Source organism: Mirounga angustirostris, unplaced genomic scaffold, assembly GCF_029215605.1.
Source record: "Mirounga angustirostris isolate CCGP_5_RB_7025 unplaced genomic scaffold, mMirAng1.0.hap1 SCAF_8, whole genome shotgun sequence".
NCBI classification, from domain to species: domain Eukaryota; kingdom Metazoa; phylum Chordata; class Mammalia; order Carnivora; family Phocidae; genus Mirounga; species Mirounga angustirostris.
Window position 1 is genome coordinate 123,792,827 of NW_026991716.1, and position 25,100 is coordinate 123,817,926.

The window sequence follows — 25,100 nt, forward strand, 5'->3', positions numbered from 1 at the left end:
GTTTTTTTACAATGATGAGAAGCTGTTGGAGTATTCTGAGCGGGGCATGGCGGGACCTCTTTTCAGAGACCAGGGCTTTTGTGTTGGCAAATTTCTTAGCATTTCTCCCAGACTGGGTTCTCTGTTATTTCTGCATGTTTTTTGAAGCGATTCTAGACAGCTCCAGGCCAGCTTCCCACCTCATGCAGGTAAGGACCTCCTTCAGAAGTGGTCATTAGATTTTCCAATGAGAACACAGAAAGTGGTGGGGGCTGGGGAGCATTCACAAGGACAGTGGAGTTAGAATGGGAGTGAGTGAGCCCATTGTAGCCCAGTTACCCATGACCATGGAGTGACTGTTTGAGAGTTTTAGCTACATTTCGTGTAACTAAACATGATTCGTGTATGAACGTGTGTTCATATCATCAGGGCTTCCTCCATGGTCCTCTACCTCAATAAGGAGAAAGCCTGCTCTCATGGCTATTCCTGGGATATATTGGGTTTTCCCATCCTGTGTGTAGATGTGTAGCTGGGAGTTCTGCAACAGGCCAGGTCAACTGCGTGGAGTAACATCAGCTACTATCTTCTAGTTCCTATCAAGTTCTATTCACTGTGTATTTAAATATATTATTTCTAACTTTCACAACCATTCCTTAAGAACCTGAAGTTTAGACAGATTACAGAACTCACCCAAGGTCACATAAGAAGTGGCAATGCCAAGGGGCGCCTGCGTGGCTCAGTTGGTTGGACTTCCGACTCTTGGTTTCAGCTCAGGTCATGATCTCAGGGTCGCGAGATAGAGCCCGATGTCAGCTCTGTGCTCAGCTCAGAGTCTGCTGGAGATTCTTTCCCCCCTCCCTCTCCCTCCCCTTCTGCTCTTCCCCCCTCATCCCCCCCCCCCACTCACACGTGTGTGCTCTCTCTCTTTTTCTCTCTAAAATAAATAAATAAAGGGACACCTGGGTGGCTCAATTGGTTAAGCATCTGCCTTCGGCTCAGGTCATGATCCTAGGGTCCTGGGATCAAGTCCCGCATCAGGCTCCTTGCTCGGGGGGAAGCCGGCTTCTCCCTCTGCCTGCCGCTCCCCCTGCTTGTGCGCTCTCTCTTTCTCTGACAAATAAATAAATAAAATCTTTTAAAAAATAAAATAAATCTTTAAAAAAAAAAGTGGCAATGCCGGGATTTGAGCCCAGTGTTGCCTAGCTGCAAAGTCTGAACTTTTTTTCTTCTACCATGCTGCCCCCCAAAAGGTCAAACGACTAGAAAATAAGATTTAATTGTCATTGGAAGTTGTCCCTACCAGTTTACTTTATGTAAAATTCCATATGGGTCAAATTTCATAATAAAAGTCAAGAAACCCTCTGTGTCCTAGGGCAGCAGCCTTGGAATTTTTATCATAACTTATTTTATTGGATAGTTTTTTAAATAAGTAGACCTTAATTGAAAATTAGAAGAACTTTGTCATACACAATTTTTAAATAAATAATTTCATTCAATGAATTTTCTAGGACCTGAAATTGCTTTTCTCCAAAAAAAAATCTTATTTAAACACAGACAATAGCTAAAGTGCAGAGAACAGAGCATTATCTGAGGGTTATTTACAATTATCAGTCCTTTTTCGTTGCTATTTTTCTGTGAACAGACTGGCTCAAGACAGCCTCATTTTCACCTGTCTGCCCATGGTTTGCCAATTCTATGTATTCAACACTACTTCTGAGAGTATACTCACTCTTCCTCGGTCTCTCTCTCTGCCTATATCTCTCTCTCTCTTTCTCTCTCTCTCTCTCTCTCACACACACACACACACACACTCATGTCTTTTATAGAGAAATTAACTCTATAGAAGATTTTGGGGGCAAAATAAAATGCATTGTGCCCAAACCAACAAAACAGAGATGGGCCAACTACCAGGGTCTGGATGTGGTATTTCACTAACTCCCTTATGTAGGTCAATGCTGGAATAATATTGTCCAGGTAGAGATTTTGCCTTGGTGGCTATGATGTGATCCTGATTAAACTAGTCTTCATACACCATGAGCACTAAATGACAGATTAGAATATTAAATATAGAAGGGACCTTGAAGATATCCACATTCAACCTCCATAATAAATAGATGAAAAAAAACCAAGGTCTTGTTCAAAGGTTGCTGGGCAATTAAAAGGTGACATGAGACTAGAACTCAGGTCCTCTTACCTCCAGAGAAACTTCCCTTCCTCAGCCTACCATGCTTTATCCTGAATTCACGATCAACAGAAACTATGCATTCCTCTAAAACCTGAGTTAGGGAGAACACATCTATATGAAAATCCATGTCCTCTGATACCAATACCCTCTGATTTCCCTGGATGGAGCTCATTTCTCTTTTCCCATCTTCCCAGCCCAGTGACTGTAACTTCTTTCTTCTGAAATGCCATCATGCTTGTCACCACTCACCTGTAGGGACTTCAGAATTCAGGCCAAATCCTGTTGAACAGGAAAGGAGATTGAAGGAACATTGCCTCTTCCAGTGTAGAAATTTTATGGCATTTCTCCCCAGTGTATATTATGTGTGTGGTTGTATTTTATGAAACTTTTATGAGAATACTTCATTTCAGTTCTCTTCCTTTTATGGTGGGCTTGCTCCTATTATTTTTCTGTAGCTGAGGTTTTATTTTTAAATATTAAATTGTGATTATGAAAAGAGGTTCTTTATTCCCAGAGCTGCACTCATGTATATGTAACTTCTTCTGACTTATGTGGAAGCAATTCCCACATCAGAGCTTCAGCCCTGGGCCCATAATTTGCAAGCATCAAATGGAGCCTCATATTGCAATGCAAATTATAGTACCCAGGGATTAGCAGTATAATCGCCCAGTTACAAAGAAGGTAAAGAGGAGAAGAAATTACCATAATGGGCCACAAAATATACACAAGAGAACACTCAGAGGCCTATATGGCAGATTTCACCACCATGTTAAAGCTGTGCTTGCTTTCCTCTGAAAATGTGCTCTCCTTTGTAGAGAAAGATGTTGGCTCCATTTTAGAGGACCTTGACCTTCAGTTGCTTCATGATAGTGATGGATTGGGCTGATTTACTCATATCCTCTCATCTGAACTGTGAAATGACCAACCAGGATTTGGGATAGTTTTAGAAGCTGTACTTCCGTGGATGGGTAGGTTGAAATAAAAACACATGGAAATTGAGGGAAAACAGCATTCTAGGAGGAGGAAAGGGAGTTAGCAAAGGTGTCAAGACAAGAAGACCTGTCTGAAGAAAAGCACAGTTCAGTTGGGCTAAAGTGTGAGGTGAGACATTTCTGGTACACAGAGATTTGAACTTCAGCTCCCATTACCCAAGAAAGCTTAGAGCCTGGACCTCTAGACCCAGGTGAATGAGTCCATTTGAAGGTGACGCTTCCTCTAATACACTAAACATCTATGGCTGGGCCAAGATTCCAGAAAGCCCTCTCAATAGAGGATGAAAAAGACCCGGAATTCTTCCATTTTGATTTGTAGGACCTCTCCAACTGAAGCAAATCACAATTTCTTCTAGGATGATGCATAATACCATAGTGAACATAGGTAGTTCTTCCTCAAATCACTTGGAAATGGGCAAGGAATAACCCAGTGTTTCTTATTCAAGAAATATTTGTTAATTAAGTTATTTAAATTCTTTTTTTTTAATTCAACAGCTATTGAGTGCCTACTGAAGACAAAGATAGAAAATAAATAAATAAGACACAGTCCCCTCACACAGTCCCTTCTTGGACAGTTGGAGATGACAATCAGACGATTTTAGTAAACTCTGGTAAAAGAAATGCTAGGGAAATGTGAATGGGTTTGTGTGAACCAGAGGAGGGGTACAGACCCCTCCTAGGTGGAGGTCAGTGGGAATGTCCAAGCTGAGTCAGATGGACAAATAGGATTTGACCAAGCAAATGGTGGCTAGAGGGAGAAAGGGCGGTGAGGGCAGGAAGGGCATTCCAGGCAGCAGAGATAACAGCCGAACAGCAGAAGTGGGAAAGAGCATGATTGGTGGGGACTGTCAGGCCAACAGAGGTTGCCGGAACATAAAATACTAAGTAGCATGTAGTATTTCCTATGGCTGCTATAACACATTACCACAAACATGGTGGCCTTAAACATGGTGGCAATAAATCTGTTATCTTTACAGTTCCGGAGGTCAGAAATCCACCTCAATCTTACTGGGCTAACGTCAAGGTGTCGGCAGTGCTGGCTCCTTCCAGAGGCTCTGAAGGGGAGAATCTGTTTCCTTGCCTTCATCTTCTACTTTGGGTCTGTGTTCCTTGCCTTGTGGCTCCTTCCCTCATACTCAAAGTGAAAGACTCCAATCTCTCCTTTTGTCATCATATCACCTTTTCCTATGATTCTGACTTCCCTCCCATTTCCTATTTCCTCACTGTCCTTGCCTCCCTCTTCAAAGGACCACTGTATTTACCTCAGACTCACTTGAGTAATTCTAGGATAACTTCCCATCTCAAGCTCCTTAACTTAATCACATCTGCAAAGTCCCTTTGTATAAGGTAATATGCACAGGTACCAGGGATTGAGACATGGACATATGGGGGGGCTATGATTCACTCTAGCATATAAGGAATGGCAGGAAAAGAGTTTTAGGAAGCAAAAGGGAATCCAGTAAAAGAGGGAATTGTAAGCCACATCAGGAGCTTGGAAAGAATCCTGTAGTCAGTGGGGAAACTTGTAGGTCATAAGGAGGAGAGAGACAGCACAGTAGAAGCTGAACTGAGGGGGACATGCTGAAAGCAGAGAAGCCACTTGGGAGGGTACTGTGAGAGCTCATGAGAAAGGCTGTTTATGCCTAAAGGTGAGACAGGGCTCCCCGTCCCTACATATCCCTCAGAAAAGACAGAGGGACCTCATATCCGAATCCTCCTAAGTCCTTATTAGGGGGGTTCTCTCACTTTCGTTGGTACAGCACACTGGTACTTGATGTTACGATTAATTATCTAAACTGGTTTTACTGACAATTACATGGGGATAACATGTTAAACTAGGACTGTCCCATGCCAACTGGGCATATGGTTGCCCTCTTGTCTGGAGAAGGCACATTGGCCTGAAATGGCTTGAATCAATGCTAGTTTGGGTTGTTAGAGAGGTCTTCTGACTGATTCAGTTGAGAAAAATTTTCAAGGCAAAGTCAATTAATAGAGCAGTAGTAATTTTTCCTGGGATTATGACTCACAATTCCAAGTATTAGATGGTGTTATGAAAAAGCATTTGAAAGGTTACCTTAAAATAAACATATTAAGTGATTACATAGTGATGATTACAATGCACAAATGAAAAAAAAAACAGCTGTTTCATGGGTTCTTGTGACATTTAGGAAATGTTTCCAAAGACAGAATCAAATCTCGATTCTAAAAATGTTGGGTCTCAAACACCACAGAATTGACCATGATTTGCTCTAGAAAACCATATTAATTCCCAGGTGCCTCCAGTGATAACAAAGACCCTGATGTCAAAATTACATGTGGGGAGTTTAAATAAAACTGTTTCATGAAATATGTATGAGTATATTAATTTCTAAACTAATACCTGGTATTTTGTGTGTTATTTTATTATTTTTTAAAATATTTTATTTTTACTTATTTGACAGAGAGAAAGAGAGCACAAGCAGGGGGAGCAGCAGAGGGAGAGGGAGAAGCAGACTCTCTACTGAGCAGAGAGCCCGATGTGGGGCTCGATCCCAGGACCCTGGGATCATGATCTGAGCTGAAGGTAGGGGCTTAACCAGCTGAGCCACCCAGGCACCCCTTGTGTGCTATTTTAAATATACACGTGTTGCTAAGTTAATAATTAAAATATAGATAAACATTTGACTACGTATCAATTAAATTAGCCCCTCTCTAAAAATGGTGTTGGAGGGGATGATCTTCTAACTGAAAAAACCAGGGGGCTCTATGCTAAATGTTTATTTCTTCTTTTCTGATATATGCAGCATTTTGAGAGTAAACCCTGCAGGACTTGATAGATAGGATGTTGAATGAAGAAGGATAAGCCACCTGGGGCGGGGGGGTGGGGTGGCATTACCAACTGAACTAGTCAATGGCAAAGACACAGGTTTATAAGTGGTATCCCCCATGGGCAAGGGGATATTAGAAGTCCATTGTTAGCCATGTTGAATTCGAGATGCATGGGGGCATGCAGAAGATTTTTGGATATGAAATTGGTTAAGGAAATAAGGAACTTTATTTGCATTGGAACCACAGAGGGAAGACAGCCCCGGAAAACTAGAATGAAAGGGAAGAAGCATAGAGACTGAGCATGATGATATAGGAAAGGTCATGAGACTATAAGGTTTTATGTTTCAGGAAGGGAAAGTCAACAAAGATACCTAGACTGTATGGTACAGGACAATCAAGTGGCTTTGGGATTCCTTTTTTTTTTTAATTTTATTTTATTATGTTATGTTAATCACCATACATTACATCATTAGTTTTTGATGGAGTGTGCCATGATTCATTATTTGCGTATAACATCCAGTGCTCCATTCAATACGTGCCCTCTTTAATACCCATCACCAGACTAACCCATCCCCCCAACCCCCTCCCCTCTAGAACCCTCAGTTTGTTTCTGATTCCATAGTCTCTCATGGTTCGTCTCCCCCTCCGAATCCCCCCCTTCATTTTTCCCTTCCTACTATCTTTTTCTTTCAAACATATAATTTATTATTTGTTTCAAAGGTACAGGTCTGTGATTCATCAGTCTTACACAATTCACAGTGCTCACCATAGCACATACCCTCCCCAGTGTCTATAGTACCAATCAAAAGGAACTCACTGAAGACATGAGCTAAGACTCCACCATAGTTAAAATCTGGTACAGCTGGTAGGCTAGGGCAGGGTGAAGCCAAAAGACATCAGAGGCCCTATCTGTAGGGGATGAGGTCTGCTCAGACACCTGTGACTTGTTGGCTCTCAAAACTGAGGTGTAAAAAAAGAAATGGGTAGCCCACCCACACATACAAAATAGATAATGAGTTTAATTAATAGATAGAATGTCTGTGTTCCTCCCCATCACCACCAAATTCATATGTTGAAGCCTTAACCGCATTTTGAGAGTTTTAGGAGGCAGAACCTTTGAGAAGTGATTAGTTTAGGTGAGGTCATGAGAGTGGAACCCCCATGATGGGATTAGTGACCTTAGAGGAAGAGACATTAGAGTCTCCTCCCTCTATCTTATAAGGATACAATGAGAAGGCAGAGGTGGCCATTTATAAGCCAGGAAGAGGGCCCTCACCAAAAAACAAATCTGCCAGCACCTTGATTTTGGACTTCCCAACTTCCAGAACTGTGAGAAATAAATGTGAGTTAAGCACCCAGTCTATGGTGTCATGTCATGGCAGCACGAGCTGAGGCAACTGTGCTTTAGAGGAATCGTTGGACTAGAGGGATTTTCATTGTGCATTTCCAGTGTGTTGAGGCATCCAAGTTGCTAAAGAATGGAGCCAGAGGGCTTGTCATCAGAAGCAAATATGGGTCCCCAGCCCATAGTCACACCTCTCCACTTCACCGTCTGTGAGGCTCAATGTGATCAGAAGTGAGCATTGGGACACTCCCTTCCCAACCCCTTCCCTCCTACCCAGAGTGGGGGGAGAGCTTCTGACCCTTGCTGGCTGGACAGAAGCATACAAGTGCCAAGATCTGGTTATGGAGCTGGCTTTCCCTAGCACTGTCCTGAGGTCACTGGCCCTCCAGACAAGCACAAGCATCTTCTCTTTCCGCAAGCATCTGTTCTGTTGGGCCTCCGAGTGGGAGGGTGGGCACTTGGTGGCTGCCTGGCTAGGAAACTACCCATTATGAGCAGTGGATCATCTTGCATTCCATTAAGCATGTGATTACAGCCAGATGCTGTGGTGATGGGCATACAACAACTCCCTATAATAACCGTAATTATGATCCTAGTGTTTCTTTAGCTCAACATGCTCTGAACTTCTTAAGTCAGAAGAAATTTGGAAGAATTGCTTATTAGAGGCTGCAATCAAATGGAGAAGAACTTTTTTTGGTGGGGGGAGGAAGGGGGGAAATTCCTCCCTGACATCTTGGCTTCTGTGCAGCCTACACTGACATCCTGTGGTGCGGTTCTGGAGTCCAAAATGGACTCGGCTTGGCTCCACATTCCTGCTCTTATTTCCCTTCCAGCACTTTGCTCTGCCCCACCCCCACCCCACCCCCAACCCCATCTTTCTCAGCTGCTTCTCCTGGCTGGGAGAGAAAAACAAACACCTGCTTGCCCATCCTCTCACATTCCCCCTGCTGTGGGGGCTTGCTGAGAGGGGCACCTCCCCTGCCCACTTGGGTGAAGTTCTTGGAATACCCAGGGAGAGGGGGTCATTCAAAGCTAAAATTGGCTGCTTGCTGTGATGACTAACAGCCACCTGGGCCTGCCATTCTTGTGGATCCATCTATTTGTGGAATATGGAGCCGTTTAGGGTGTATTTGTGTACATGCAAAGTCTTTACTTATAGGAGCACATTTAAAAGAGTTGGAAACCCGGTCTGTGAAGAAATGTGTTATATTCATTTTCTAGGGCTGCCATAACAAAATACCACACACTGGACATTTTAAACAAAAGAAATTAGGGTCTCACAGTTCTGGAGGTCAGACGTCGGAGATCAAGGTACCGGCAGTATTGGTTCCTGCTGCGGGCTGTGAGGGAAGAGTCTGTTCTAGGCCCCTGTCCTTGGCTTATAGAGGCCTGCCTTCTCCTTGTGTGTCCTCACATTATCTGCCTTCTGTGTGTGTCTTTCTCTTCACATGGCGTTCTTTTCATAATGTCACCTGTCATATTGGAGTAGGGTGAGCTCACCCTAAACTTAACTCGCTACATCTACAACAACCCTATGTCTAAATAAGGTCAGATTCTGAGGTACTGCAGGCTAGGGCTTCAACATATGAATTTGGGGGAGACACAATCCAACCCAGAATATGTGTTGTGAGCTTACCACATGCCAAGCCCTGTGCTGACTTCTGGGGATACACTCTTGCACATGAAAGGCAATTTCCACCCTCCCAGAGCTTGGTCAAGGGTACGAAGAATAAAAAGCAAAATTACACAATCAGTAAAGTGATCAGCGCCGCTATAGAGCCCCAGGAGGTGCCATGGGAGAACACAAGAGGAGCACCAAACCTACCCATGGAGCCCGGGGAGGCTGCCTCAGGGAAGTGAGGCAGAGGTGGAGGTCTGAAGGCCACTAGGAACCTGCCAGGGGAAAGGTGGGGCAGGGGAGCCAATGCGTATTCCAGGTGGAGGCCACAAGAAGAGAAAAGGCCCAGAGGGAAGAAAGACTGTGGCCAGGAGACAGAACTAAAAGGAGTTCCTCGGGATTAGAGGATAGCATGTGAGGGAACATCCTGGGTATTGAGAAGGAAAGTTGGGGGAAGCAGAGACAAGGCTGGAAGGAAAATGACACAGGGCCTTGCAAGCCTGCTGAGGACTTTGGATAGAAACCTGAGGGAACTTGGGAGGCACTGAAGAATGCCACATAGGAAATGACAGAGTCACACTTAAGATTTAGAAAAACCCCATTGACTGCAGTCTCAAGAGGAGGGGAACAGGGAGGAAGACCACTTACGGGGACATTTGTGTGATCCAGAGGAGAGGTGACCATGGCTTGAGCCAAGAGAGTGGCAGGAGATGGAGCTCACGGGACATGATGCCTGCCTGTCCTTCACAGCCCAGCCCAGGATTCTCAGATCTCACAGGCCACTGCCTTCTCCCAGAAATTACTTCACATGTTTGTGTGAGCTCTTTGATGCCCATCTCCTCTCCATTATTTTGTTTTTCACTTACACACTTACATAGTATTTACCATGTGCTGGGCACTGAATTAGACATATTAACCCATTTGTGTATCAGAAAATAACTGTGAAGCAGGAGCCATCATTAGCCCTGTTGTATATGGGGAGACAGGAAGATCTTGCCCAAGCTTACTGAGCTAATAGCTAACAGGTGGGAGAGACTTCATGTGACCTCTGGCTTCAGAGTCCATACTCTTATTCATGACTCTAGACTCTTCTTACCAGCAGGCTGCCATTTTATCATCACACCCAGCAAAGTGCCTGGAATGTTAATACGTCTTCAATAAATTCTTGTTAAATGAGAAAAAAATGCATCCTTATGTTTATTGCAGCATTATTTACAATAGCCAGGATATGGAAGCAACCTAAGTGTCATTCAATAAATGAATGGACAAAGAGGATGTGGTAGAGATGATAGATGATGATAGATAGATAGATAGATAGATAGATAGATAGATAGATAGATGATAGATACATATATGCATACATACATACATACATACATACATATATACATACAGAGTGGAGTATTACTCAGCCATGAAAAAGAATAAAAACTTCCCATCTTCCCACACACAACTACATGGATGGACCCAGAGGGTATTATGCTCAGTGAAATAAGTCAGACATAAAAAGACAAATACAATATGATTTCACTTATATATGGAATCTAAAAAACCAAACAAATGAACAAACAAAACAGACTCACCAATACAGAGAACAAACCAGTGGTTGCCAGAGAGCAGGTGGGTGGGAGAATGGGCAAAATAGGCAAAGGGGATTAAGAGCTACAAACTTCCAATTCTGAAATCAATCAGTCATGGGGATGAGAAGTACAGTATAGGGAAGATAGTCAATACTGTAACAATGTTGTGTGGTGACAGATGGTGACTATCCTTGCATAACGGATAATATTGTCTACTCACTATGCTGTGCACCTGAATGTAACATTATATGCCAGCTACAATTTGATAAAAAGTTCTTGTTGAATGAATGTTGGCGATGATCGGATGTATATGGTGAAAAGGGCAGGGGTTGGGGGGGTGGGGTGGGAAGTGAGGCCCTTCTCGGAGTTCAGGATCACAAAAGGGGAAGCGGTGACCAGGGGCTGCAGAGGGGATGAGCTACAAAGATCTCCACCAGAGACCTCCACGTGGTGGGGCTATTGGAGCAGCCTGATGGGGCACATCTCTTCCCAATCCTCAGGCATCTGGAGCCTCAGCCCCTCGGTAGCTGCCCTGGTAGCTGCCCTGCTAAGAACAATATCAATCCGAAGCTTTTCAGGCCTTACCCCATAACAGCTGAATAACAGCTATTAGCTTTGGACTCCAGGCATTTTTATGAGATCTTAGTTCCAGGGCTTGAGGTTTGGCAAAAAGAGCATATTATTCACACACAACACAACTGCATTAAAATAGCATTAAGGGTCTGGCTTCCATTGACAAAACCTAGGAAATTCAGAAATGGTGCAAAGCCTGTCCTGAATTCACCCCCACCATCAGGCCTGGGGTTGTTCTTCTTGACAAAGCCAATAAGGGTGGAGAGAAAGGTCCCCAGGCGGCAGAAGGAGACATGCTGGGGAAATGCAAGACAGCCCAGGTGAGCAGGGGGCGAGGGAGGAGGAAGATTTGGAGGAAGGGCCATTCCAGCAGAGGCCATGGTCCCTGGGCCAGGCCTGCCTCATGGAGCCTGCATGGTGATGCAGGCATGGAACACTGGCCCCAGAGGCCACTCCTCTGATCCCCGGGCTGGACAATACTTGTAAGGAGCAGCCTCTGGCTTTTCAGGGCTGGAGACCTCCCTTCTCCCCACTGCTGCTGATGAGACATAGCCACTGTTGCCCCATGGGGCAGAAAGCCTCATTCAAATGTCTATCCCTCTACCCATCTTGGGTTAGGGTTAGGGTTAGGGTTACTAGCAGATACTTTGCTCTCCAGTTAATTTCCAATTTTTGAAAGGAATTAAGGAGAAAGAAGCTCAATCATGGGTGAACAATAAGCATTAGGAAACTACTGTTAAGAAAATTGAGGAATTTAAACAATTTTGATTTGGGGTTGCAGTGACAGTTGGGGAGAGAAGTGAGGAAAAGAAATTTCCTCCCCTTGGCCAAAGAAGATCTTTTTCCATTTGAGATGAGGTGGAATCATTTGTTCTTATTTATTTATTTTCCCCAGGCTTATTGAGATATAACTGACAAATGAAACTGTAAGATATTTAGAGTGCACGGCATGATGATCTGACATACATATACATTGTGAAAGACTCTCTCCCAATGAATAGATTAACACATTCATCACCTTTTTTTTTTTTTTTTGGTGAAAACATTTAAGTTCTACTCTTAGCAAATTTCAATGATATAATACAGTGACATATAGTCACCATGTTATATATTAGATCACAGACCTTATCTTATATCTAACAGTTTGTAGAATTGTTTCTTTGGATGTGCTTTGAGAAGAAATTTTTGTAATTCTAGAATTTACCAGGGCATTTGCAGTAAGAACTTCGCTCAAGCTTTTGAAAAAAGTTAAGTGTAATCCAAGAACTCAAAAAAGGACCAGGTTCATGGCACATGCGTGGCTCAGTCGGTTGAGCGTCCGACTCTTGGTTTCAGCTCAAGTCATGATCTCGTGGGTCCTGTCAAACCCGGCCTCAGGCTCCTCCTTCAGCAGGGAGTCTGCTTAAAGATTCTCTCCCTCTGCCCCTCTCCCTAACCACATGCTCTCTCTCTCTCTCTCTGAAATAAAGAAAAAATTAATTAATCTTTTTTAAGAAAAAATGGACCAAGTTCGTTTTAAATAGGGCAAACACAATATAACATAATGGTGTTATTTATCATTCTGATCCAGAATGATGTTCAATTACTTGAGCAAGCTCGCACATAAATGCTTGAGCTGGAATTGGAACTCCACCTGTCCTGTTTCAGGGCTGTACTCCTAACCACCTCCTGAATTCGCAGCCCACCCACCACCACCACATTTGATTTAAGCTGGGGCTTAGCCATCCATTCCACCCCAACCCTGAATTGCCTATTAAAATCAGCTGGGAGACATCCAGAGCTATAGAGCTCATGATTCTTCTAGAAGTCCCTATTTTAGCCCAAGAAACCCTATTCTCTACTAACCAGCCAAGGGACAGAAGATGAAATTGTGTTCATTTCTAAATTGTTCAAAATGACTCTAAAAATCTTCTTGAAAACGCACTGAAGGCCAATTTAATTTACCCTTCTTTTTTTTTTTTCAAGATTTTATTTATTTGACAGAGAGAGAGGGAGAGAGAGTACAAGTAGGGGGAGGGGCAGAGGGAGACAGAAGGTCAGGCTCCCTGAGCTTAAGTGACTGAGCCACCCAGGCGCCCCTCATTTACCCCTCTTCTTAAATGGGAAAACTGAAAGGATTCTATGCTACCACGTCAACAGGTGAGCTGGCAATAAAAATCAGGCTCTAGAAAATGACCTAGAAATCACTTTTTTAATGTGCTATAAAATGTTAATAATTCTGGGTAACCTGGGGCGCCTGGGCGGCTCAGTTGGTTAAGCGTCTGCCTTCGGCTCAGGTCATTATCCCGGGGTTCTGGGATCGAGTCCTGCATCGGGCGCCCTGCTCAGCGGGAAGCCTGCTTCTCCCTCCCCACCCCACCCCTGCTCGTGCTCTCTCTCACACTATCTCTCTCTCTCAAATAAATAAATAAAATATTTCTTTAAAAAATAATAATAATAATTCTGGGTAACCTGACTGAAAATGCATTATAGTACAGAACAACCGGAAGTTGAGAAAAAGTCCATTCTGCGTCCCTCCTAATCTGTCATTTAGCAAAGCAGGGACAACTTTGGCTCGCTCATGGAGTGCTGCTATAGAGATGCCACAACCATCTGATTCTGTGACACTCCATCAGAGGGCGCTAGTAACACCTCCTCTTTTTTGTTTGAAAGAGACACATGAGAGATCATTCAAATAAAATGATTGATTGAGGGTTGGGGGCAGAGAGGCAGTGTAAACACTGGCTATGACAAGTTCAAAGGGAAGCTCAGGACACGGCGACATCAGCCCTACCAGTGACAGACAGCACATGGCAGGCTCCTTGTGGAGCTCTAGATAATTCCGGTCTGGCTGGAATCCTTATTTAGCCATCTTGATGAGCACATTAAATGTGACTTAACTCTAAGTTTGAATGAAAAGCACAAGCACTCGACATGTTTCTTGGCAACACCTTTTTTAAAAAGCATGCGTTTTTCTCTAGTGTTGTACTAGACTTCCATGGTGGGGACTCTCTTGAATTAAAACATCCTCTTTACAGGTTGAATTTTGAGGCTTTTTCCTATCCTCCCCACCCCATGGGCCTCCACCCTGCACAGACACACACGCACGCACACACAAGTGTGTGTGCACAGATCCATCAGTCATGGCTGAGGGGCTCACTCAGCCTGGGTGTGAGTTGCTGGCCCGCACGCGCTGTATTCCCACCAGACCCAAATAATGAGGCTTCAGTGGGACAAACACAGGAGGTGTTAACCCATCTAGCCCCCTATCTCCCACGAAATGTTTTCCCTGGATCATGCCCATTGGTTCTTTTCTTTGTCTGTTTTCTACCTGAGCTGTGAGGACTCAGTGAGGAGAAAATGGTAGCAGAATGAGACGCTTGGGTATCAGAAACAGGGGTAGTGAGAAATGAAAATGATTTATAGGGTTTCACCAGCCTCTGTTCTTTCTCTTCTCCTCCCTCTTGTAGTTCTAAACCCCACAGGTGTGAACACCTTAAAATATGGACCCTCGTTTTACCATTTAATTAGATAACACCTCACTCTGAGTCTGGTTGAGTTATGAAACCTTAAGGTTCAGAAATTCAGGTGGAGGATGCAAGGGAAATGTCTGCTGGAGAGAGTTCATCCTTATGGCATTAGTGAAGGGGGACATCACCTCATGACCAGCTTCTCCTGGAGATTACTAAACCCACATGGACATTTCGGTTCCATGGAAACAGCAGGAATGTGGGCTGAGCTCTGAGCCTGGGAGAGAGAACCGAGCATGCCCGGTTGGTCTGGTCCCATGACTGACTTCCTGTGTTGTCACTTCACACCACCACACCAAGGTTGCCTTGGGAAATGCCAGAGAGAGAGTGTGTGTCTTGTAAAAGCTCTCTATGTGACTAGAGTGGGTTAGCTGTGGTGCTGCCCGGAGACAGGAGACAGGACGAGACGACTAACCCTATTATCCTCTGACTGTGATCCATCACTGAGGGGCTTCACGGGGACTCTCCCAGGTAGGAGGCTGGCAGAGAAGACCGCCAACATCCTTCAACCCTGTGATTCACAGGAGTGAGTACCCTTCATGGTGTTCCACTGTCAAGGACCATGGAGTTGCACATTTTTATTATTGGAAAGGATGAGTCCATTAATGAATACACTCATGGGGCATTTTAAATTTTAGGCAGTAGACAAACATGACTTTGTTGTTTCTCTCAGGCAATGGACTACCTTTCTGAAGAAGACAGTGGACCCATTTAATAGAACATCCAGATGGCTTCTTATATCAGGTAATAGAATAAGAAAATGTTTGAAAATGGAAAAAAAAAGATCACAAATTTCCTTTCAAATACCTGAGAATATGATTACCACGTTCTCTTGCCTGTCCCGTCCCCACCACTGCACACCCCAAAGAATAAAGTAGCTCTTCTAGGAAAGGATGTAAGTAAATACAAATGGACACAACAGATGCCATGTGGAAATGTGCGGGGAGGCAGGAGGGCCAGGCTGCCGAGAAGGGCATCCTTAGGGGGGCGCTCTAAGCCGGCTTCAGAGGAGCGAGGGAGCCTGTCAGGCAGAGGGGCCTCCAAAGGGACAGGGACAGAAGTGAGCCACAGAAGCGGGGAAGTCTACGGGATAATAGAATTTTACTTTTTTTTATCTCTTCAAAAGCAAGTGATGTGAATTCACCAGGAAACAGAGTTATGACATGGTAGGGATGATTATTTAGAAGAATTTTTTTTTTAGTTGAGTTTGCTGTTCTGACTCTCAAAACGAAGCCCACTTTGCAGGCAGCGCGCGCGTGTGCTCATGGAGTCCACAGTGGGTGTCCAGCCAGTCCTCCATGCCAGGCCCCCTTCCAGGAGCTGGCCCAGGGCCGGGCACAACACCAGCATCGTCCCTGCTGCCATGGAGCTCGCACTCCTAAGTGGGAGATGGGCAAATACCAAGTCAATAAACAGAGGGCAGTCGCAGAGTGATAATGTGTCCCGAGAAAAATAAAACATTCACGGGATGACGTGATGGATGGAGGTAGCATTTGAAAGGGGAGTTAGGAAAGCCCTCTGCAGTTGTGACATTTGTGCAGAGACCTAAATGACAAGAAGCAGCCAACCTTGCAGAGTGAGATGCACATTCCAGGCAGAGGGAACAGAAAGTGCAAAGGCCTTGAGAATAGGAGATTCGTGTGTGCTAGGAACAGAAAGAAGGTCAGGGTGGTCAGCTGAGGAGAGTAATAGGGAAGGAGAAGGAGAGGAGAGGAGGTGGAAGATGCTGCAGGGGCCAGATCGTGGTAACTCATGCAAGGAAGGTGACCTTGCTGTTGTATAGCATGGGAAAGCAAGGGGGAGATTTAAGTAGGATAAGCTTATAATTAAGCATGTAAACACAATGTATGAATTAGACCTTAGCAGGCAATCCCAGAAGCTTTCCATGTACCTGAGACATGTGTGAATGGATGCCTGACTAGGGATCACATGTGTACCTGGGATCTACAAGCTGAACAGATCCACATGGGATTTTTTGGACCTTGTAGGAGACTCTAGTCCTTACATAGATGTATTTTCACAAGTATACACACTGTACCATGAGTATTTAAATAACATATGCATACCCCATTTCCTACACATGTGTGTGGTTGTGAATGATATCCAACTTGAAAATACAATTAATTTACACATTGCATATCATGTTCTCAGCGGCTCTGCTAAGACTCCGTGGCTAGCGAGCATGTCGCGGACACAGTCTGAGAGGTAGAGAGGGAAATCTCAGCGCGTACTGCAAACCAGCCTCCATCCTCAGGAGGCCCCCAGGATCCTCAGGAAGATCCAATCTGTCTGTTCTCATCACTGTGACAGATCAGAGTCACTGGTCTCAAGTCATCATTTCAGGGCCAAGATTTTGTCTCCAGACTGTACCTCACTCATTTCTGACAACATGTTGAAAGTAAAACGTGCCTCCCTACCATCCTGCTTCCTTTTAAAATTTATGAATTTTGCAGTTTGCTTAAAAACAAAAGTTGCTTAAGATTTTCAGAAGGAGATATTCCTTCACACATCAGCATGCAGACGGCAACATCTAAAGGGGGCAGAGGGGTGCCTGGGTGGCTCAGTCGTTAAGCGTCTGCCTTCAGCTCAGGTCATGATCCCAGGGTCCTGGGATCGAGCCCCACGTCGGGCTCCCTGCTCGGCGGGAAGCCTGCTTCTCCCTCTCCCACTTCCCCTGCTTGTGTTCCCGCTCTCTCTGTCTCTCTGTCAAATAGGTAAATAAATAAATAAATAAATAAATAAATAAATAAATAAATAAATAAATACAGGGGCAGGAAAAATACTAAACATAGATCATCAGGGAACATGGAGGAGGAGATTTAACGTTTTTAAAATGAGAGGATTATAAAATTCAGATAGCACAGCAAACATCAACCAGAGCCCAACTGCCCAGGATTGTGTCATAATTGTTCTTATTCATCAATTTTAATGGGTCCTGAGCCCCAGCAGACACCACCTCATGCTCTGTTGACTAATGGATGCTGGTTAAAAGGTTTCTGTGCAGAAAAGTGGTCCGGTCTCTAATCTTATCTGCCTTGTTCCATCAAGTCGGGGTTGATGAGAGAGGCCGAGGTAATTTGCTCTGTCACCTTGTCCTGATATCTGATCTCAGGACAGCACTAGATCTGGTATGCTATTTGGCCATCTGCCAAGAGTCCTGTAATTCTTTTTTAAGAGAGAGAGCGGGCTCTCTCAAAGGGGGTGGGGAGGGAGAGGGGAGAGGCAGAGGGAGAGAGAGAATCTTAAGCAGGCTCTATACCCAGTTTGTGAGCCCTACGCAGGGCTCGATCTCACAACCCTGAGATCATGACCTGAGCCGAAATCAAGAGGATGCTCAACCAACTGAGCCACCCAGGCGACCCATGAGTTCTGTATTTTTTTTTTTTTAAGATTTTATTAATTTATTCATGAGAGACAGAGAGAGAGAGAGAGAGAGAGAGAGAGGCAGAGGGAGAAGCAGGCTCCCAAGGAGCAGGGAGCCCGATGTGGGACTCGATCCCAGGACCCTGGGATCATGACCTGAGCCGAAGGCAGACGCTTAACCATCTGAGCCACCCAGGCGCCCCCATGAGTTCTGTATTTTAAAGGACTTTAAGGACACACACACACACACACACACACACTAAAAATGTTAAGCTAAAAGAATCTTATTTTCTGTTTTAAATCTTTCAACTTGCTGTTAAGGAAATAGATCCAGAGTGGATGGTTAATTTTTCCAGCTAGCAACAGAACCAGAATAGGAAGTCACATTTTCTTCCACCAAATTCAACCCAGGCCACGGAAAGTGGCTCCATTACACAGTCCCCCAACTGTCCGAACTTGGCAATAGCTATCCTATTGCTCAGCCACTTGGCAGTAAAGCAGTATGGGGATTCTCCCTTAAGTGGTCAGAGTAGAAAACAAACTCCAAATACAATATTGCTTTTACCATACTTTTATTTATCTCATTCCTTCAAACTATGACAATTTCTATTCTGTCTCAAACTAAATTATACAAAACCCTCATCTTCACAAAACCCCACCAGAGACCAGGCGGTAAGCTAAAAGTATCTTGTTCACTCCAATGGGAAAAAAATACCAGTTCACATTTGGCCAGAGAAGTAAAGAGATGAGTGTGGAAATCCAAATTAATTGGTGCCATATTTTTTCTAGTTTTTTCTCATATCTTACAGATTGCCACCTTGGGCAAAAACAGCCCCCTTGTGGTGCATGCTTACAGGTCGTGGTGAGTCCCTTCAGGCCTTCGTTGGTGAATTGGACTCCAGTTTAATAACCCTAACAAGCTTGTTTGAAGGTTTTTCAAGCTCCCAGAAGACTGGGAATAGCAAGGAAATAAAGAGAAGAGAAGCTTCGACAGGCTGGGAGCCACAGGCCAGGCTCTGAAGAGTGTTAAGGTGCCCCAGAGAACAAAGCGGGAAACAACACCAACAAAGCACAAAAAAAGCACACACAGTTGAAAAAGGATGATCTCTGGGCTCTCTCCCAAACCTCCGCAGGCCCTGGAACAAATTCTACCAGCAGCTCAGTGCAGCAATTAATGCTTTTAAAGTTATCCCTGACTTAAACATCAAGAAAGGTTTTATTTTGTTCATCATGCTTTGAAGAAACAGTGAAGTGTGACCCATCTTCGTAAGACTGGCAAGGCTATTATTTAATGTGGCAATAACTGTTAAGGTTGTATTGTGTAAAGGGTGTAAACACACATGTGAACACAAAAAACTCCTCAGCTGTGTATACGTCCCCAGGGAGTTCACACGGCTTGGGTGCTCCTAACGATCCGTTCTCTTCTCCTTAGCCTCCCCTGAACATCCCGCCCAAGCAGGCCAAGAAGATCGTGGGCTGACTCCCTGATTTTTACAGGAAAGAATGTCAATAGTTTTAGAAAAACTATTACACACCACTCTCAACGTCCTTGCCTTGAAGAGACGTTTGTTGGCTACTGAGATTTTTTTCCCCCGCACTGTCCTGGACCATGCTGGTTGGGCTAAAGCATTGTCACCGCTGTTTTGTTAAAGCATGCCTTGCTTTTATGCTCTCTTTACCCACTCCTCCTTACAAATGAATATGTTTTTATGGTTTCTCCTCATAAAAAGTAACTTGGACACCAAAGAATATTATTTTAAAATAAAGACTCTTTAAAAGAAAACATTTTCGGGGCGCCTGGGTGGCTCAGTCGGCTAAATGTCTGACTCTTGATTTCAGCTCAGGTCATGATCTCAGGGGCCATGGGATCAAGCCCCGTGTCGGGCTCCACACTCAGTGTGGAGTCTGTTTGAGATTCTCTCTCTCTCTCTCTCTCTCTCTCTCTCTCTCCCACTCTGCCTCTCTCCTCTCCCCGCTCTCACATACTCTCTCTAGCAAATAAATAAATAAATCTTTTTAAAAAATATATTTGAAAGAAAACATTTTCTCCTGAGAAAATAGTTGCTCTCCACTGACCAAAGTTGCAAAACAGGAAGAAATGGCTCAATATAACACTGGGGATACTGGGTTGTTGTTCAAACCCTGGAGTCTGGGTCACAAAGTCTAAGTGCCCAAGAGGAGTCTGGCCTGTGTCAAGAATGCATCAGCAATTGTCCTAAGGTCAAAGACAGCCTCCAGGGAAGAAAGGTGTTCAAGAGCTCTCCTCACTGTGGCTGCCTACAAACAAAACCATTTGCTCAAGGTGGCAATCTGTAAGAGATCAGAAAAAATTAGAAAAAATATTGCACCAATTAATTTGGATTTCCACACTCATCTCTTTACTTCTCTGGCCAAATATAAACTGGTCTTTTTTTCCCATTGGAGTGAACGATCTAGTAAAATGAAAATTTAAAACAAGCAAAAGAAAAAAATTTTCAACAGAATTGACCTTTCTTCATGGAGGAGTTGTTTCTTTCCCCCTGCCTCTCTCCAAGATGGACACACAAACAGCCACAGCCTAACTGAAACCATTCCACCAATCTGGCCACCAGCAGAAGATTTAGCTAGAATGCTCATCATAGTCAACAGGAGCTCTGAACAAGTAATGCATGGTTTAGTGCTGTTTACTGGAAATGGGTGGATTACTCCATGATCTAAGTGTTGATCCCTCTAGAATGCTTTTCTAGTAGCTGCATTCTTGAGAAAACTGAAAAGAAAAAAAAAACCCAACAGAGAAGAGTGTACATGACGTGAAGGGGACTGGAAACATGGTGCAGGCACAAAAGTCAAGGGAAAAGTGTTTTTGAACAATACAGTGGCACTGTAGCAATCTAAGGACGGGTTCTCTCGGTGGAGAGTGTGATGGACTAACACGAGCCAATTATGAGTGAGTGAGTAAGCATTGCAAAGAAGTGAAAAATGAAAGACAATTCAAATAAGGTATGATGTTATGTTTCTGAAATTAAACTTCCAGTTAAACATGGTAGAGGAAGGAAGGATTTTGTTTTACTCCCCTCTCTTAAAACTCATTGAAACAAACAAACAAACAAAAAAGTGAGCAGGCCCCAAACAAAACTATAGAATGTACTGCCAAGAACTCTAAAGCCTGGACTGAGGTGGGAAAGGAAGCTGAGGACCATACCCTAGGGCTCAGGCAAAGTGCCAGTTTCCCAAGTGTCAGATCTGAAAGACAAACCCAGCATCCTTTGCGGGGCTTCAGGTAAGGTTGTGTTGGCAGTGCCCTGCAAAAGGATGCCTGGCCCAGGGGGTGAGTGGAGGGCACTAGAATCAAGCTCACACTATTCCGCAAACAGAGATAAATCCTTTCCCAGATCACACAAAGACAACATCTGGTCACCAAGCATGGGCCAGCAGGGTTGTTCTCACCCAAAGTGATGCCTTCTTGCAATTCACACAGGGCCCCTTGTGGGCTTGTGACAGCCCTGGGTCTTCAGTTAGAGATTGAAGATCCAGGAGTCAGACAGGCCATGGATGAAGGGGAGAAGGTCTGAGTGGAACTTGGTTCCACCTCCTAGAATTACATGGTGTCAGCCCCTGGGCAGGGTTTGGTGGGGGCATCTCTGTATCTGCTCATTCCTATCCTTGGAAATACGGCTCATTTATTTGTAGCCTCAAAGAGCGAGGGTGGCTCTCAGCAAAGTCCCTGAAATAAAAAATAACCTGCTTGTAGGTGCAAGTCGGCTACTCTCTAGGCAAGCAAGCATAAAAAGAACACAGGGAAAGCAGGTGAAGAATTTACATCACAAGAGGATGCTCCTAAGGAAGCAAATTTCAACCAGCAAGATTTCTAAAGATAAAATCAAAAAAGGAAGAAAGTGTGATGGTTAATTGTATGTGCCCGTGTGAGTGGGCTAAGAGATGCCCAGAGAGCTGGTAAGACATTTCTGGGTGTGTCTGTAAGGGTGTTTCTGGAAAAGATTAACATTTGAATAGGTAGACTGGGTAAAGAAGATCCACCCTTACCAATGTGGGTGGGCATCACCCAATCTGTTGCGGGCCTGAATAGAACCAAGAGGCAGAAGAAGGAAAAACTGGCGGTTTTTGCTTGAGTTGGGTCACTCATCTTCCTCTGCCCTCAGACAGCAGTGCTGTCTCTGACTTCGTCTCTGGCCCCCTGGGTATCGGGCCTTTGGTCTCAGACTGAATCACCCCGCTGACTTTGCTGGTTCTCCAGAATGCAGATGGCAGATAGTGGGACTTCTTGGCCTCCATAATATTGTGTCAGTCAGTTCCTATAATAAATCTCTATATCTCATATAGATATAGATGTAGATCTAGATATATAGACATAGATATAATCTCCTGTTGGTCTGTTTCTCTGGAGAACCCTGACTAGTATAGAAAGAAAGAAAAATACAAAAACTCAAAAAATGATGAGAAGACAACCAAAAGTAAACTAGCAAATACGTATATTTCAGATTTTGATCAACACTCTTAACTGGGCATCTACAGAGTTCCATCTCTCATCAAAATACAGGTTTTCCCACTTGGATGTTTTCATCTTTTAAACTGGGGTAATCTGTTGGGTGAAAAAAAAAATGGCTTCTCAATTTTAATTAGCGTTTCTCTGATGATTTGTGAAGTCAAACATGTTTACATATAGTTACTCATCATTTGTATTTGGCTGCCCCTAGAAGTAGCCTCCTGTGCTGGGAGGAATCCTCAAAGAAATGTGAATGACATTCTCAGTTAGGAAAAAACCAACTCAGTGTTTTGAGGTCAGACTTTGTTGGAACTTCAGCTGTAGAGTCAGCTCAGTCATTAGGGACAGACTTACTTTTGAGAAAATCTAGAGGGCCAAATTATGTTATGAGGTTTTCTAAATTTGGGGTCAGCCAAAGGCACAGAAAAGAGAAGAAACAGAATCGAAGGAGTCAGAGGAATCTTACTCAGGGTCAGGCTAGGCGGTCTGCTAAGCTGAGTGACTGGGATAAAGGGGTAAAACCGAAAAAACCCTTCATCTACCCAAGTATCCTTGCTAGTGCTCAAAACTTTGAAAGCTATGATTTTGGGGTCAGGCTTTGAATCTTTAAAAGTCCATGATCAACCCCAAGATTCTTAAGTACCTCCTATGCACTGGACACTGTCCTAGGCATTGAGTAAATCAAAAAGCACCATAATTCAGCATGGGCTCTGGGTCAAGCAGAGGTGAGAGAAAATCCTGGCTCAACTAATGACACAGTGAAAAATGAGGATAAAAATGCCTAGTTCAAAAAAAATTTTTTTAAAAAAACAAAAAGGAAACGCCTCCTCAACAACAACTTGGTTGGTTGGAGTAGTTCATACAAAGAGGGCAGAATAAATGATCTCTTCCCTTTATTTGCTAGCTTATAAAAAAATTAAAAAATAAAAATAAATGCCCAGTTCATAGAAAGCTAGAATAATTGGATGAAAGGTATTTAAATAGCCTTTGCCTTGGACGAAGGAGCTGCTCTGTAGATATTAATCCACTACCCCTTTCCTCCAATTCCCTTTACCAGTCAACCTGCCATTATCAATCTCTGAACTGGAACCCAGAACAGGGGACCCCAGGCTCCTCCGGCCGGTGAAGCAGCTGTGAGTGGTGCCATGGGAGAAAAGCCATGGCAAACTGTGCTTACTTCCCAGTCTTACCACCAAGTGTGATGACCCAGGGTGTATCTTATTCCTGTTTATGAACATTATGTGCCGAATGCCAGACGATGCAATAGTGTGCGATACTCTGCAGGAGGGAGTACCAAGAGTTTCCACATCTGACTTTTTTTGGCAGGAGGGAAGTGAAATGTGTGTGTGTGGTGGGCAGGGCTGGCGGGGCCCCATGGGGCAGGAAGCAGGGTGGGACCCAGGGCAGGGCCACAGCTGACAACGGGGCCACAGACTCTGACTTTCCACTTCGGGCTGCGACGTTTTCTTACTGCAAAAACCAAACCTGACACCATTGAAAATGTTTCGTTTACCACTAGCATTTTAGTTTGTCCAATATTTTCACTTTACAGTAACAGTGCTTTAGAAAGCACTCATCTAAGGTACCATTCTCAAGACTATTTAAGGAAAGGAACCCTTTGCCATCTCCACCAACTCTGAAATAGCCCCAAATGTGAGAATTTGCATCAGCTCTTGCTGTTATGCAAATCAGAGAGCGGCTGGTGGGGTGGCCCTGTTTATTTTCGTAAATGTGTGGGTAGGGGAGGGAAGGTGGCTGTTTAAAATGCATGTAAAACTTTTAGTTTCAAATTATTGAACTCTGGAAGAAAGGACTTAGATTTACCAGGAACAAAATAAAACAAAGTTTACTTCAGAAATATGTCGGGCATAAATACACTTAACCAAAACCCTTTAAAGCCACGTTGTTGACTATTGGAATTAGAGAGTTGAGAATTTTCCTACCAAACAGATGAGATAAACTCAGGTCATCTGCAGACTTGAAACCGGTGGGCTCCCACATGGAACCCAAGGGCTCTTTGCCACTGTCGTATAAAGTCATGATTTCCAGCCTCTCCCGGGCCAGATCACTGCTTCTGAACTTGATCTGATGCTCTAGCCAACTGCGACTTCCAGGATACACTCTTACCCTGGGTTTGCCTCCTACTTCTGTGACTTTCCTCACCCCATCTGGGGCACTAATACCTGGTCCTCAATCTTCTTCCAGGGCCCAGGACTCTGCCGTGGACTCCCATTGGCTGAATTATTAACTGTTTTTTTTTTTTTTTAAGATTTTATTTATTTATTTGACAGAGAGAGACAGCGCGAGAGGGAACACAAGCAGGGGGAGTGGGAGAGGGAGAAGCAGGCTTCCCGCTGAGCAGGGAGCCTGATGCAGGGCTCGATCCCAGGATCCTGGGATCATGACCTGAGTGGAAGGCAAACACTTAATGACTGAGCTACCCAGGTGCCCCATGAATTATTAACTGTTAAAGCAAACGTACCTCTGAGCCCCTGAATTGCTTCCTCAATTTAGTTAGCATCACATAATTGAATCATATTAACTATCAAGGACAAGTTAGTATGGAAAAATAACGTACAAGAATAGCTGGGAAATCAATTAAAAAGCACAACTGTAGGGGAAACTGGTTCTACCAGACACTAAAATCTGCTCTAGAGCCTCTCTA

General features: G+C 44.1%; 1 protein-coding gene across 4 annotated transcripts in view; it reads left to right on the forward strand.

The window, feature by feature from the left end:
* AIG1 (androgen induced 1) overlaps positions 1 to 22,784 on the forward strand; it is a 301,519-nt gene extending 278,735 nt beyond the window's left edge. The window contains exons 5-6 of one of the 4 annotated variants that reach the window (XM_045865651.3): positions 15,263 to 15,333; positions 18,762 to 22,784. In XM_045865651.3, coding sequence (XP_045721607.1) covers positions 15,263 to 15,333; positions 18,762 to 18,859 — 169 coding nt within the window. In that variant the 3' untranslated portion in view covers positions 18,860 to 22,784. Of the gene's footprint in view, positions 1 to 15,262; positions 15,561 to 16,740; positions 17,165 to 18,761 lie in introns of those variants that run through there. The other 3 variants (XM_045865652.3, XM_045865653.3, XM_045865648.3) reach the window with 3 other exon arrangements.
* Positions 22,785 to 25,100: the final 2,316 nt, after the last annotated feature.